Below are 1,685 nucleotides of genomic sequence, written 5' to 3'. Positions count from 1 at the left end.
GTGTGTGTGTAGATGTGTATAAAGTGAGTGTGTAGGTGTATAAAGTGAGTGTGTAGGTGTGTATAAAGTGAGTGTGTGTGTGAGTGTGTAGGTGTGTATGAAGTGTGTGAGTGTGTAGGTGTGTATGAAGTGTGTGAGTGTGTAGGTGTGTATGAAGTGTGTGAGTGTGTGAGTGTGTAGATGTGTATGAAGTGTGTGTGTGTGTGAGTGTGTAGGCGTGTATAAAGTGAGTGTGTGTGTGAGTGTATACGTAAGGTATAACGGGTTTTTTAATGTGTGCATCGTGTGTGGGGGTATGTTCGTAGCGTGCTTGCGGCGTGCTCTGTTTTGTATGTGTAGTTGTGTAGAAGTGTACCGAACATGAGTGTGTGTGTATGAGGTGTCTACGGTGTTGCATATGACTTGGTATGCTGTTGCGCGAGGTTAATACTTGAGTCTAGATGTACACCCACAAAGTATGCCTACGCACAATCAGGGAGCCGTAGGTACTGGCTTGTGAGTGTGTTTTCTAGTGATGTTGCTGTGTGAGTGTGTATGATATAACTATATGGATGTATACCTGAATGTATTCATGTTCACATTGTGCAATGTATATATGTGTGTATGTATATACATGCATACATACATACATACATTCACACACACACACACACACACACACGCACATATATACATATATATATATATATGTGTGTGTGTGTTTGTATGTATACATGTAATTATGTATGTATGTAAGTATGTATGTATGTGTGTGTGTATTTATGTATGAATGGATGTATGTATGTATGTATTTATGTATGTATGTAGTATGTTTGTATGTATGTATGTTTTGTATGTTTGTATGCATGTATTTATGTATGTATGTATGCATGCATGCATATATGTATGTATGTATATATATATTTACATAACGTATATATATATATATGTATATATAAATGTATATATATATATATATAACATTGTGTTCAAATTCCAATGATGCAATACAGGGGTATAGGAATACCGGGATCCCGTTATCTGAACTGCAAAATAGTTACGCAGATTACGAAGATGCGCTGGGTGAAGTTGACGCAAATGGAGCGGTGGACGAACTTTCGCACTACAACCCCGAATTCCCACAGGACCTGAAAACCGAATTACAGAAATATTGGGTCGCTTTTGTAAGTACCCCAAAACCGAGTTACAGAAATATTGGGTCGCTTTTGTAAGTACCTGAAAACCGAATTACAGAAATATTGGGTCGCTTTTGTAAGTAGCGTGCTGCTGCTGCTGCGGGGTTGGTTGGATCATGTCATGGGGAGTCACTTTGTTCGCGTGGGCGGGTTGCTGTTTGGTGGGTTACGAGGGGTTTGGGTTTAAAGTTTATGGGTTAAGGAGTGACTCTTTCTCCGCTTCAACAAGACACGGTGGACATTCAGAGTACATATTACATTATCAGTGACCACCTCAAGTCCCCCGTAGTATCGGTGTGATCAGATTCCTTTATGTATTGCCCAGCGTCTCAGTTTGACGCGTGCATAGTTTGTCTGTGCTAGTTAGGCCTAGTAGTCTTCCAGCGCAAGTAGCATAGGCTCATCTGGGGGTCGTTGTATCCATGTGGTGCTTATATAAATATATATATATATATATATATATATATATATATATTAGTATATGTGTAGCGTCCTTTTATTCGGCACGTA

At 39.3% G+C, this 1,685-nt stretch overlaps 1 protein-coding gene across 1 annotated transcript in view; it reads left to right on the top strand.

The window, feature by feature from the left end:
* Positions 1 to 1,211, top strand: part of SARC_00577 (hypothetical protein) — a gene marked incomplete at both ends in the record, with an annotated part of 5,194 nt that extends 3,983 nt beyond the window's left edge. Inside the window, one exon of the mRNA XM_014305723.1 lies at positions 993 to 1,211. Coding sequence (XP_014161198.1) covers positions 993 to 1,211 — 219 coding nt within the window. The remainder of the gene's footprint in view (positions 1 to 992) is intronic.
* Between the last annotated feature and the right edge of the window lie 474 nt (positions 1,212 to 1,685).

This window comes from Sphaeroforma arctica (genome assembly GCF_001186125.1).
Source record: "Sphaeroforma arctica JP610 unplaced genomic scaffold supercont1.19, whole genome shotgun sequence".
Taxonomy (NCBI): Eukaryota; class Ichthyosporea; order Ichthyophonida; genus Sphaeroforma; species Sphaeroforma arctica.
This window is presented reverse-complemented; position numbering and strand designations above follow the sequence as displayed.